Here is a 13,133-nt window from a genome sequence, read left to right as displayed (position 1 = left end):
CATGTGATGAAGTGACACCGCGAGTTTGACACCCCTCCTCTAGACCTTCCACTACATTTCTTTTTAATCAAATGATCAAAAGTCAACATGTGATATATAAGCTTGCTGTGAGGATTCTCAATTTCCTAATACTTCCAAAAGATTCATGCACGATATTTTGCTTCTCATACAGCCATAGATTCATAGAGTTGGAAGAACTGGAAGGTCTTCTATCCAAAGATCTGCTGAGTACAGGATCCTCTCTTGCAGATGATCTTGCAACTTTTGTTTGAAGAGAATTCACCATTTTAGATGTAGCCTGACCAGCTCATGAACTCAGGAAGTTCCTCCTAATTCGAGCCTGATCTTGCTTCCTTGTAATTTTATTCTATTGGTTTTGGCTACCCTTTGAGGAAATTAAGAATAATTCCTGTGCAACATTCCTTTTCTGTGCAACATTTCAGATATTTCAAGACTGCTATCATTTCTCTTCCTTAGTCATTTTTTTTTGTAAACTAAACAAACACAAAACCTTTAACCACTCCTCCTAGTCTTGGTTCCTAGCCCTCCTCTGAATGTGATCCAATTTGTGACTGTCCTGCTTGAATGGTGATGCTTTGAATGGAGTTTCACCAAGGCAGAACAGAGTAGAATAATTAATTTCTGTAACTGGGACTCCATGTTCTTGTTAATTATCCCAAAATAGTATTTTTCTTTTTAGCAGCAACTTCAAACTGCTGAGTCATGTTTGTCTACTGCTGCTCACTCACATTATATTATGAAGATCAAGACAAGACTGCAAAATATTTCATAACAACACTATCTGTGTACACACCATAATGTCTGCTTCTCTTGTCGCATAGCGTAGGTTGGGATCCAACCAGTACATCACTGATTTCACTTGTTCAAAGTTAAGGAAGAGCAGGAATACCAGAAACAGAAAATAAAGTACACTCAAACCTAAAAGACAATAATACTTTTGGTGAATGGCTGTTTAATGTACCACATGCAAAAGTAACATGCAAGCTTACATAAGCAAAGGTTCATCAAGAAAAAAAGATAAAAATATTTTACTGTCTTAAAGCTCCTAAATTAAGCTTCTGTATTGTTATACTAACTCTCAAGGTCACAGGTTTTCTTTTCAATCTATATGCAAATAAGAAAGAAAAGGGAGCTTAGCAAAACATACAGAAGTAAGAGTACTAAGAGAAAAAAAAAAGAAAGAGGGAAAGAAAATATGAGGTACAAGGGAAGAAAGAAAAAGGCTTTGACTTCCGACTCTTTTTAGCACAGTATGAGATAAAAACATTACAACCTCAACTTTTTACTATTATGTGATTACTATTATGTGATTGAGGACTTTAGTAAATGCCTAGCCATTTCTATCACAATAGATCTATCTAATGGGCAAAATCAAAGAGTTTCTTTTTTTTCCCATCACAAGCATAAAATCCAGAAGTGATATCCACATAAAAAACATGTATTCTTCTCTTTAAAAAGAACAATCAATTTAACCATTACTCCTATTTTTATTTTTATCTGTATTTCATACATTGACAAAACAATAAAAGTTATATGAGGAAAAGAAGTGTGAGCGCTACTCTCATTATTTGTATAGCTTATTCATAGTTCTCAATCACGTGACAATTCTGCTAGGTTGCTACTCAACTAATTACCAAGGAAAAATTGGACAAGGTGAGAAGGATCAGATACAAACAGAAAGGCAAACATTTGGAAAGAAAAGAAGTCAAGAGCTATAATCCAGCTGTAGCTGTTTCATTTGCCTGAAGATTATGTTCTTTCAAAAGGAACTTGACACTCAGCAGGTCAAGTCCTACTTTCCAATGCCCATTGCAAAATTCTCACTGAAGTGACAATAAATAAAAGCCTTCCTCTGCCGTCTGTCTAACACTAATCCAGTATCATGTCCATTCTCTTATTATTTCATGTCCAATGTTCCTTTTAAAGGAACATACAATGGTGCTTAAAAGTTTGTGACTCCTTCTGAATTTGAATTTGACAAAATTCAAAGAACTGAAAGCTAATAATGTTTAAGAAGGATCTTAATTTTAAAAAAACCAATTATAATAAAAAAAAACATCAGTTGTATAAATTAATCTCCATTTTTTTAACCCTTGTTACTCTTGGAGCTGAGTTTTTATTCTAAATATTGGCTATATTGTGAACCACTTTTAAACATTTTTCACACAGATTTAAATTTAGAGATTATGTTATGTTTCAATGATTATATTGCATGCCATTCAGTGAATTTTTGGAAGAACCAAGTACAAGTAAATTACTGTAATCTACACAAATATTCAATAGACATTAAATGTATGAATACAGTATGTAAGTACCATCACAGTTTGAGCCTGCAAATTGTATTGTATGATGAACTATTCTAAAGCTTATTCCAAAAATTCTAATTGGTTTTATTTATTTATTAAACAAATTTATATAGCCACCCAACTCACACATTGGTGACTTCTTTTCTTAAAAACATTAAAAAAAATTTAAAGGGAAAATTTTTCTCACAATATCTGAGTATTATAACATACCTCTGCAGTAACACGGAGAGCATAAAATATATTCTACTACAAAATGGATTGTTGAAAGAAGATAGCCAGAGATCTGTAACAACTGAAAGTCATACCTTGAAAATGACTTACCAAATACCATGCGCCATATTGCAGGGTGTGGACGGGTGAAAGGGCCTATAAAAAGAAAAGTGTGAATACTGAAAATGATCTGATGGTTAAGCATTGAAATAATGTATCTAACATTAAGGCTTATCCTTACAGCTTGACTGCCTTGGTGCAAAGACACCTTACTAACCATTTTGCGGAGACGTATGTTCATGATATCACTTCAATCTCATTTTCAACCCATTGCTGAGGTACCCTAAAGCCACCTTTGGTTGTTAAATTTTAGAACTGATATTTTTCTCCTTTGTTTACTTTATTATTAATCATATCTCACCAAAGTAAACCCATCTCGCCAAAGGTGACTCTTGATGATGCACAATAGATAACACAGAAAATATTGAAAATAACAATTATAAATATAAAAATCATAGTAATAAGGATCCTAAGAAAACAACTGTAAGAGAAAGAGAATAAGAAATGCCCCCCCCTCCCCAAACAATGGAGATATCCAGACAAATCTCTAGTTGTCTCCAAGATTCCATGGCAACAATCTAAGATGCCTAGGAGAGGAATCTACAGATGATAGACCCATGAACAATAAATAATCTGTTCACCTACATCTGGCCAAGCAATTGCTATGGGATCACTGCTTTCCTATCCTACTCAATTTCTGGTCACTGTATCCCTATTGGCATTTTGTCTTGGTTGCACAGGTGTTGGACAGTAAAATCCCACCACATCTAGTGTTTCCAATCAGCTGTCATTTCTCAACCCTCCCTTTTTTTCCTGTGATGTAGGGACACAAACAATTATATCAAGCACAGGAGTGGGAAAATAGCAGCCAAGACAAACAGGAACAATTTTACAGGGAGAAAACCTCAAATCTGAAGTTAGGAAGCTCCAAATCTTTTTTGGATTTCCAAACATCTAGACAAATACATAGATGGTTCCAATTATGAGATGAGAAATTGGTATATATCTACCTTATACTTTAATATGATACAATTTCCCTTGAAGATGTTTCTATTGACTCCCCGCAGAAACCAATGCTGATTTTGAAAGACTTAATATTTGACCTTGATCTTCATCTCTGAGAACTCTTTATCACTCAATCTTTCATATCTTCCAGAAGATTGGGAATTTGATATTCCAACACGAAGAAAGTAAATGAATGGGTAGTTTCTTAGCATCAGCTCACTACATTTCATAGATAGAAATTTTTGGGGGGGGAGGGGCGATTCTAATAGTTAACACTGGGAATAGACCACTTACCACAATTGCTTTCAGTGTCATGCACTAAATATTTAATGGATAATAATAGTGCCCAGCCTATTCCTGAGAATGAATAAAGACAGTGGCAGCAACAATCCTTCCTCATGACTTAAGGATGGGAGGAAATTATTATATTAAAGCATATTAAAGCAGCTGCCTGGACAAGCCCTGAGTTTGAAACTAGGGCAAACCTTAATAGCAATAAGATTCTCACTAAAGTCATTAAAAAATTCTATGGTTGCAAGCATGTTCTTAGAATTTGTCAAAGACCTCTCAGAATTATTATGATAACTAAATCCAAGACTTTTGGATCTTCAGAATAATCATTAACAAGTTAGGATCTCATTCTCTTCCACAAATGAGGCAATAATCTGCAAAGAAGTGAATGTTCATTGGAGAAGATTGGAATGCAGAAGAGATAATTATAGTCATATATTTAATGGTTGATCAGGCTAAACCATAAATAAACCCTTACTAATGAAGCATCCATAACTATAGTGAGGTCCATATGCATTGGTTGAGGTAAGACATACACTGAAAGAATTCTGTATGTATATGTGTGTGTGCTTATATATATATAAGCATCTGAATATATATCTACTATACTTCTCTGTATTTTTCATACAAAAATACTTTTACGAATCTACATACTGTATAATCCGTAGCCAAGATTTCTGTTGTTAGAGAGATATGGTCAAATTTATCAATCTTATACTTGTCTCTGTGAATGGCACATTACCTTTTACAACCTGTTAGTTTCCATATAGGTTTGGAATTCTCCTTAGTTAACATTTTTGGGAATTGCAACCCCAATCCATTTGGAGAATTTTAGGATAAAAAAAAGTTGTGCCATATTTTACTTTTGCCACAGTCATCCACTCACATGTTTGTCAAAGTGATACTTCTTTAAAAACAATGGTCAGATTTTGACCTGCTATATCAAGGCTATGACTTGATTAGTCTACTAATTTTATCCTAGGGAACTTCTTTAAAACTCAGCTATCTCTTGTACATTTAGTCAGCATGATCAAAGCTAAGGAATGTCAGAAATAAAATTTCTGTGACATATTTAGGATGTAGATTCTCTACTCCAAACATTCCCTTCCTTTGTACAAAGAGAGGTTACATTTGTACTACAGTGGTTATCAATTTGCAAATCCTTTGCATTTCAATACTTATGCACAAATGTGATTTACCAGTACATTTTGCCATACCTTCAAGAATATCAAACAACGTACATAGCAATCACTCCCATTTTTTAACACAGCAATCATATAGGTTGAGATGAGTGAAATTGGCACAAAGTCACCCAGCAAGCTTCTATAATTGGGGGTGGATGTGATTCTGAGTCTTCCTGTTGCTAGTTACATAGTTAGAATGTTACCCAATCTCTAAAACTTTATTTATTTAATTTAATTTAATTTGTCAATGGCTTACAAGATAATAGGTTAAAGTATAAACATGAATACAGTAAATAGATATGAATAAATGGGGACAATAGGACAGGGACGGTAGGCACGATTGTGCACTTATGCACGCCCCTTACAGACCTCTTAGGAATGGGGTGAGGTCAATAGAGGATAGTTTAAGGTTAAAGGAGTGGGGGTTTGAGGATGTACAACAGAGTCAGGTAGTGTATTCCAGGCATTGACCACTCTGTTGCTGAAGTCGTACTTTCTGCAATTAAGTTTGGAGCAGTTTACATTGAGTTTGTATCTGTTGTGTGCTCTTGTATTGTTGCGGTTGAAGCTGAAGTAGTCGTTGACTGTTAGGACATTGTAGCAGATAATTTTGTGTACTACGCTTAAGTCCAACCATAGGCGGCGTAGTTTAAGGTTGTCCAAGCCCAAAATTTCAAGCCTGGTGATATAGGGTATTCTATTGCGAGTAGAAGAGTGTATACTCTTCTTGTGAAAACACTTCTGAATCCGCTCCCCCGCTCCCCCCCCCCCCCCCCCCCCCCCCGCCCCCCCCCGCCCCCCCTGTTCCCCCCCCCCCCCCAATTATATTAATGTCCGATATACAGTGCAGATTCCTGACTGATGAGCTGTATTCAAGTATTGGTCTAGCAAAAGTTTTGTATGCTCTAGTTAGCAATTCAATATTTCCAGGGGAGAAGCTTTGTAAGATTAGATTTACAACTCTTAATGCCTTTTTGGCAATGCTGTTACAATGAGCTCTGGCGCTTAGGTCATTTGATATGAGTACTCCAAGGTCCTTGACAGAGTGAGGATCATCAATGAGATCGTATCCGCCTAGTTTGTATTTGGTAATTTTTTTTTACCAATGTGTAGGACAGAGCATTTGTTGGTTGAGATAAGGAGTTGCCAATTGTTTGACCATTCAGACACATAATCAAAGTTGCTTTGAAGGACAGTAGCATTGTCGATGATGTTGAATAGTTTTACATCATCCGCGAAGAGGACGCAGTTGCTTACAAGGTGATCGCAAAGGTCATTTATATAGAGTATAAAGAGTGTGGATTCTAGAATGCTGCCTTGGGGGGACACTGCAGTTAACTGGAGCAGGGTTTGATATAGTGCTCCCTATTTTTACTATTTGTTGCCTGTTTGACAGGAACGCAGTAATCCAACTTATGAAGGAATCCAGAAATGCCGTAAGTTTAGTTTTAACAGTAGTTTGTCATGTACCACTGAATCAAAGGCTTTGCAGAAGTCTATGTAAATTCCATCTGCACTTTCTAAGCAAATTAGAACCTGCTAAGAATTGAGGAGAAGGAACATACCACTACAAAGCAAAAACAATGAGGGCAGTTCTTTGCAAATTACTCAGCTATGACTCTCAGCAGGACCCAGATAACTTCTGATGTGATCATAGCATTATATACTAGCTGAAGATTGAAATCCTTAACATAATTTACTTAATGAACAAACAAACCTTTCGGACACATTGGGGCTAAACTGTGAGGAAACATAGGATTGCGCAGTAAAGGAAACAGCAATTTCATGCTGAGCTAATTTCATTATTACTTGTTCCCTTGGGTTTAGATGTTTATTTTCAAGTCATTTTTACAGGTTTATTTCTTCTTAATTTGCTTTGTTCCAGTGATAGGAAAAGAACCAAGAGATTGGTACTATTGACTGAAGGGCAAGAGAGTCAAGTGGACTAGGTAAACTCTCAATAAACTGGACATCAGATATCCAATAGGCTATCAAATAGCATGCACATAGGCTGAATTTATTGTGGAAAACTCTTGGCTGCAGAACTGAAATCAATACCTTTTAGACATACCACCAAGATCAAACATAAATCTAGATTATATGGCTCAAAGTAGATTAATTTAAATTTTGAAAGAGTTCCTGATCTACAAATATCCTGAACTGCTGAAAGAACACATCTACTTAGCTTTATGGTCTTTCCTTTAGATTTATTTATGTCTGCCATAATCAGGCATCTGGTTTTGCAACATATACTTCAGAGGTCTCCTGTAAAAAGAGATAGTGTACAATTCTAACCAGACATGATTTAATGACCAATAATTTGAACAACAGCTAATGCTTCTATAAACCACAGCTCTGTCCTGAGGAAGTATTGCAAAGTGCTTATGCTGCAACTTAATTATCAAAGCCAAGAATCAGGAAAGTACCAACTAATTGGCAAGGGAACACAGCCAATTTCATAGGAATTGGAACAAGGGCACTTAACAGCAACCACATCTTCCATGACTAGCATCATCTGGAATTCAGTCCCTTCCTAAGAACAAACAGCTACAGCAGGGGTGCCAAACTTGATTTCATCGAGGGCCGCATCAGGGTTGTGTTTGATCTTGGGGGCCCAGGGTGAGAGTGGCAGGGTGGGTGTGGCTAGCATGACATCACTTGTGCTGGGGGGATGGCTGAGGTGGCCTGAGTGCTCTGCCAGGAAAAACAGGCTCCTGAGCTCTGTTTTCGGCTGGAATGGCCTCCTGCAACCCTTTGCCAGCAAAAACAGAGCTCGGAAGAGCCACATGTGGCCCTCGCAAGCCCCGTTTTCGCTGGCAGAGGCTGGTCCTTTGCTATTTCCAGGGCAGCCCTGCAGCCCAGATCTAAGCACCCTGCAGGCTGGATCCGGCCCCCAGGCCTTGAGTTTGACATCCCTGAGTTATAGCTTTTAGTCAGAAAAATCAATATAAACTGCTTTTTTTGGGAGGGGAGGGGGGTGAACAGCAATAACCATCCACCATAGATAATAATGGCTGAAATGCTACCTATTCTCATACTAAACACAATGAGATCATATTTTTGAGTCAAAGAAGGACTGGGATTTTAAAATGCTGAACAGCAAGTTAAGCAAGATTTACCGCATGGATGTTCCTTCCAAATCTGAGCTTATGACCACAAAACACTCTCTACATATGCTACATTATTTTTCAGGCACTGTCCCAAATATGTAAGGGCTACAATTAGGGTCAAGTCTCCAATCACATAAAGTCATATGGGCATTCAAGCATATGTGGTCAAACAGTGCTCCCACACAGGATGGAAGGCAATTGGTATACATGCCTCCACCCTGTGTTTTAGCACAATTCATTCAGGAGAAGACATGAACAGGATTTTTATTTAGTGATAATCAGTAAAAGGCAAAAAAATATTACCCTCCCAAGAAGAAAACAGCTGTAAACAAAAGCATTTTCTTTGGGAGATACAGAAGTACTAATTGATTAATTAAATTACCGTATAATAAAAAAGTAAAATAAAATATATAAAAACATTTTAAATTTAATTCCTTTGAAACAGTAAGATTCATGCCCAGTAAAGATTTGTAAAATCAATCTGTCTTTCCAAGATTACAGTATTAGGAACTTAGCCTAAGTCTCAATTATAACAAAAAAAAACCTGCTGCAGTTACATATGCTTGTATGTAAAGTGACAATTGCTTAACTTTTAGATTTTCAATGTAGGCAAGAACTCTATGACATATTTTAATAATTTAGCATATGCAGAAAGTGTTTTTGTCGTACACAAACACTGAAGAATAAATAACTGGAATCCTAAAAAAAAAAATTTCTTGCAGTAGTTGCCATAGATTTCAACAAGATTTCCTTTAAGTATCAAAGCTGAATTCAACATTTAATTTCCTTTGATTAAAGGACTTCGCTCTCTTTTTCAACTGTGTTAATGTGTATGCGTGTCTGTGTTTATTCTACTTTGTGGGGATGGGGAGTCTGGAAATGAAAATCTTATAGCAATCTTCAGTTCAGTGTAATTCTCAAAAGAAAAATGTTAAACACAGTACACATAATATTATTATAAAAATACAGTAAATAAATATTCATGAAAGTCACGTACAGTGATGGTACTTACCATTGGGAAAAGCTAGAACACTGATGATTAGAAAGAAAAATATCACACAGAGGATGCCTTTCCAAATGTTATCTTCAGGGGTTGAATCATCTCTTTAAAAAAAGAAAGGCAAAGTAAAATTTAAACTCATTCCGTTAAAACCCTCTTGTTTTTCCTACAAAAGTTCAAGTGAAAAGGCAAACCAACAAAGTCCAGTTGCCTTTTAAAAAGCACCTTTGGGACAACCATTCTCAAATTGCTGACCAAAATAAAGATATTGACTGTAGTATCCAATCTGAAAAACAGAGAACCACTTTAGGAACACTATCATCAGATAACTTTGGTTAAAAAGTTCTTTATATTGCCCTCCTCTTATTTCAGACAAACAAAAACTGGAGCTTTCTACTAAATAGAAAGTTAGGTTTAATATAGATGTCTGTGACAAAGGAGGATTAGCTTTTTTAATGATTTCATTGTAGGTAAAAGGAGGCTGGCTCTTTCTTCTGCCAGTTCAAAAGTATGAAAGATTTGTACCGTCGATGCAATCACTGCATTCTGGTATCTTGAATCATTGTGCTAGTGGACATGAGGGAAAGAGGGAATAATTAATTTAAATAATTCTGTGCCAGAGCATGTGTAAGAGCAAGCAACAATATTTAAATGAGAAAAATTCAATGAAATAACTATGATACACAAGCTAAAATTAAGAGCAGAGCGTCCTTGAGTTGGTGCCATAATGGTTGAGGCAATGGAATTTATTCCTTAAGGCCAATGGCAGAAAAATCCAAAAATCCAGCTTCTGTACACTAGACATAAGAGCCTTCATCTTTCTCTAGACATAAAAGCCTTCATATGTACAATTCTGTACATTTAAAAGTAACTCTTTCTTACATATTGGATTATATGTATTTACTTATCCAAAAGATTGATCACACTATTGTAAGAATCAACACTTCAGCACATAGAATTTGACTTTACATCATCTGCTAATTATTTTTGGATATTTGTTTGTATTCGTTAAGTGTTCTATTTTGTATAGTTAGCATTTCTATTTTCTATAGAAATAAAGCAGACCATTGTGACTTAGTTTCTTCCAATTCGCCTACAAAGATTTACCACTTGTAGTCACTTCAGTACAACGATACACTGAAGGAATTAGCATAAATGACATGCATAGATGATGTGCTTTTATGGATATGAACATCATAATGCATTGGTGAAAATTTGTGCAAGACTGTAACAATCTACGCTACATGCACATCTGTAAACATACATGCATAATTGTGTAAATTATCAATTAAATACAATTCATGCTAGTGTGGAAGGTATTTTTACATAAGAATATGTAAAATTGTAAGGGCAATGACAGTATTCATAAATTAAAATTTTTATAAGGCAAAAGTTTCCCCTGTCCAGTCATGTTCAACTCTAGGAGGCGGTGCTCATCTCCGTTTCCTAGTTGAGGGAGCCAGAGCTGTCCCATCATGTGACCGGCATAACTATACAGCCGAAGGCACATGGAACACTGTTACCTTCCCACCAAAGTGGTCCCTATTTATCTACTTGCATTTGCATGCTTTGAAACTGCTCGGTTGGCAGGAAAATTAAAATAACAAAAAATAAGAATTAATTCAGCAAATTCAGTATGACAAGAGATCTACATGTGTGCATAATTATAGGAAAACTGACCAATATGTTTGCTGGATGCTGTCACCTATCTTGTTCCTTTTTTCCTTCAATAGCGAGGTTATCTTTATTTTAGCTGCCTCTTACTTTTCCCCTCCAAATGGATTAAGGTTATTGATCAATAGTTGACAGTTACCTCTATAAATTTATGTCATCACAACAAGGATATTGCACCAAATGATTCCATCTACAGTATACAAAACTTTGGGAAGATGAGATTTTAACATTAGTGGCAACCAAAAAAGGAATAAGAGCTGCTATCTTGTTTCCAGAAGAACTGTTCCACAACAGCTGGAAACTGGTATTGTGAAGACTTTTAAAACAAAAGTGTCTTTATGAACCCAGGAAAAGCTCATTGTTAACATAAATTGTTAATAAGAAAAAAGTAGGAAGGAGTAGGAAGGAAGTAGGAAGGAAAATTCCAGACAGCTCCTTCTTTACTGTTTTTTTTATCTTACAGTATTATCTAAGTGATATATATAACAAATATATATATATGAATACCATACATGTAAGTACCCGCGAAAACTTAAGAAAATATATATATATATTTTTCTTAAGTTTTCGTGGGTACTTACATGTATGTTATTCAGGTTTGTTCGAGTATTTTCCCACGTCATTGTAGTTGTGCTTTAAAGTTGTAGCAACGTTTGACAGAATCTCATCTGCCATCATCAGGCTTCTGTATTGTGTTCATCTGTGAGTCAGACAAAAAGTCTGACTCACAGACGAACACAATACAGAAGCCTGATGATGGCAGATGAGATTCTGCCGAAACGTTGCTACAACTTTAAAAGCACAACTACAATGACGTGGGAAAATACCCGAACAAACCTGAACACACACACACACGCACGCACACACATATAAACCAACTAGGAATCGATGTCTGATTCACTCATTCTCCTTTTCATTTCTCTCTTCCAAACTCTCTTTATTATCTCTCCCCATTGATTTTAGCTATTATCATTTCCAAAACATCTTGATAGCTCCCCACCCTATCTAGTCCACTAGAGAGAACAGAACTTCTCATTCTTTTTGTTTGACAGTAGAATGAGTCACAAAAATTAAATATACACATATTGACTTCCCACAAAAAAAGTAAAGCATAAGTCTGTGTCTCTCTTCTCTGAAGTAAATGGATAAGTATTGTTTGACATCCTCTTCTTGCACCTAAGAAATTTAAGGCCTAAAATTAACAAAGATGCTACTTACTCAGGAAAGTACTTCAGTTTTTACTACTGTTGCAACTTGCACCCTTCTTCTCTGATGAAGCTCAAGGCAACTAATACAGGGTGGCCAGTCTCCTAAGCTGGCATTAGCCAGATCTAAACTGAATCACTTCTGCAAGGCTGAAACACCATGTTTATTTAAACTTTTTGCTCTCACCTTCCCACTTTTAAAAATTACAGATGACCCTCAAAGAGTTTTTGTTTGTATAGGTTAGCTTTTGCAGTATTTACAATATTCATAATTAAAATTGACATATTTATGGAGTATTTATTTAATGAATCATGTAAAAGCAACAATACAAACCCATTAAATATGGATTTAAAAAAATTTACGAAAAATACCTGCATTTTTCAACATTTTTTTAAAAAAATTAAATACATTATTTTAATTTTCTGAAAATTTCTTCAACAGATGGCAAATAATTTCGATCTTGCAGACCCCTGAGGGTATTAGGGGGATTCCCCAAGGTTAGGAAACCCTGCATTAAAGCATATATTCGGAAAGCTGCCACCCCGTAATGTTACAGGACGATGCTCCCCAAAGCAGCGGACCGGTGCTGAACACTTGCACACATGAGGTCCCTGTCCAGCATCCAAGCCGGGCTGTGTGTGTGTGTTGGGGGGGAACCTGCCACAAAACTGTGCCGGTTTAGGGTCGCCCATCCTGTGCCGAAAAGACCAGCAGATGGTCTCTGCGGCGGCTCTTCCTCTCACGACAGCCGGGCTGCCACCGCGCCCTGCCCCCTCGCTCCGGTCCCGCCGATACCTGGTGAAGGCGAAGGCCATGAGGCTGAGGATGGTGAAGCTGAGCAGGGTGATGGTGTGGGGCCGGTAGAAGAACTCCAGGGTGATGTCCTCCACTTGCTGCTCGTTGATCATGCGGAAGTGCAGCCGGTAGTTCACATCGTCCTTGCTCAAAGTGTGACTCCCCACATACGACGCCATGGCTGCAACGCCTTCCCTCCTCCTCCTCCTCCTCTCCTCTCCTCCTCGGCGGCGATAGCGGGCACAGCCTCGCCGCTCCCAACCCTCGCAGC

The 13,133-nt window shown here is 36.9% G+C and overlaps 1 protein-coding gene across 1 annotated transcript in view; it reads right to left on the bottom strand.

The window, feature by feature from the left end:
- The window catches only part of PTDSS1 (phosphatidylserine synthase 1), a 32,641-nt gene extending 19,600 nt beyond the window's left edge, over window positions 1-13,041 (bottom strand). Inside the window, exons 1-4 of the mRNA XM_026690636.2 lie at window positions 12,863-13,041; window positions 9,200-9,291; window positions 2,649-2,693; window positions 815-939 (exon numbers count right to left, since the gene is read on the bottom strand). Coding sequence (XP_026546421.1) covers window positions 815-939; window positions 2,649-2,693; window positions 9,200-9,291; window positions 12,863-13,041 — 441 coding nt within the window. The remainder of the gene's footprint in view (window positions 1-814; window positions 940-2,648; window positions 2,694-9,199; window positions 9,292-12,862) is intronic.
- Between the last annotated feature and the right edge of the window lie 92 nt (window positions 13,042-13,133).

The sequence above is a fragment of the Notechis scutatus genome, chromosome 3 (assembly GCF_049901735.1).
Source record: "Notechis scutatus isolate UNSWTSFEM ecotype Mainland chromosome 3, rNotScu1.2, whole genome shotgun sequence".
Lineage (NCBI taxonomy): Eukaryota > Metazoa > Chordata > Lepidosauria > Squamata > Elapidae > Notechis > Notechis scutatus.
Note: the sequence above shows the minus strand (reverse complement) of the source record. Positions and strands in the feature narration are given on the sequence as shown.